Genomic DNA, 1,174 nt, shown 5'->3' with positions numbered 1-1,174 from the left:
AAACATGAATTTAACACCTTGTGCATGTGTATATGTATAGTCTTTTTCCAAATTTGTGTATTCTGCTTCTTTTTTTAGATTATTATTTCATGTCTTTTTTGCTTGTATAATTAGAGCATGATACTGGATGCCTAACCTTAATAAATTATCTATCTATCTGTTGTTAATGTAGGGCGCAAGAGGGTTCCCCGGACTTCCAGGTCTTCCTGGATTGAAAGGCCACAAAGTAAAGCTTCACTTCTAAATATAAACTTGTGACTTTTATGTAGAAAAAGACCCCCAAAAAATGACGTTTAAATCACCCAACAGGGAAGTTCTGGTCTTGGTGGGCCAAAAGGCGAGTCTGGAGCAGTCGGTGTGAAGGTATGATTCCGTTTCCTGAGCCTGTGGTTCTCAAAGTGGCAGGAAGTCATTAAAAATGAATGATATCTATAAATAAACAACAAATCAAAGGTTACATGGATAATTTCTATAAAACAGGATGTTCATACTTGTGTTTTTGTGTTTTGCAGGGTACATCTGGTACTCCTGGTTCAATGGGTCCTCCTGGGCCACAGGTAGGCAACAGATACAATAAAGCCCAATCACAATCAATGATATAGAACTAAACACCAGAACCCATGTTCTTTTACAGGGACCAGCTGGTTTGCAGGGTGAAAGGGGCAGAATCGGACCAACTGGTCCTTTGGTAAGAAATAAAACCATCAGATTTAAAAGTAAACATTGAAAATCCAGTATTGAGGGCTAATACATTTTCTGTTGATCAGGGTAAACGTGGCACACCGGGTGATGTTGGCAAACCTGGACCTCTGGTAAGTTTGCTTTAAATGAACCTTAAGTCATAATAAAATACTTCCACACATAGAAATTTTCTTTTACAAATCCCATTGATTTACTTTTTTTAAGCAACTCTTAACTCAGAGTTTTTCAATTTCTGACCATCTTCTGCCTGTTTTATATGTTTTAGGGATGCACGATATTATTGGCATGGTATCGGCCGATATTAGCGATAATGTGAAATATCGAACATCGGCCATTCCATCAAAATAACTCACCAATATAAAATGTGCTGTTTGTGTGTGTGTGTATATACATACACACACACACATATATACATATATACATTATATATATACATTATATATATACATTATATATATATATATATATGTGT

General features: G+C 35.9%; 1 protein-coding gene across 1 annotated transcript in view; it reads left to right on the top strand.

Annotated features, from left to right (window-relative positions):
* col5a2b (collagen, type V, alpha 2b) overlaps nt 1–1,174 on the top strand; it is a 34,575-nt gene that overhangs the window by 7,667 nt on the left and 25,734 nt on the right. Inside the window, exons 3-7 of the mRNA XM_037696794.1 lie at nt 173–226; nt 310–363; nt 513–557; nt 635–688; nt 768–812. Of these exons, the coding sequence (XP_037552722.1) occupies nt 173–226; nt 310–363; nt 513–557; nt 635–688; nt 768–812 (252 nt within the window). The remainder of the gene's footprint in view (nt 1–172; nt 227–309; nt 364–512; nt 558–634; nt 689–767; nt 813–1,174) is intronic.

This window comes from Nematolebias whitei, chromosome 23 (assembly GCF_014905685.2).
Source record: "Nematolebias whitei isolate Nwh7 chromosome 23, NemWhi1, whole genome shotgun sequence".
Taxonomy (NCBI): Eukaryota; Metazoa; Chordata; class Actinopteri; order Cyprinodontiformes; family Rivulidae; genus Nematolebias; species Nematolebias whitei.
Note: the sequence above shows the minus strand (reverse complement) of the source record. Positions and strands in the feature narration are given on the sequence as shown.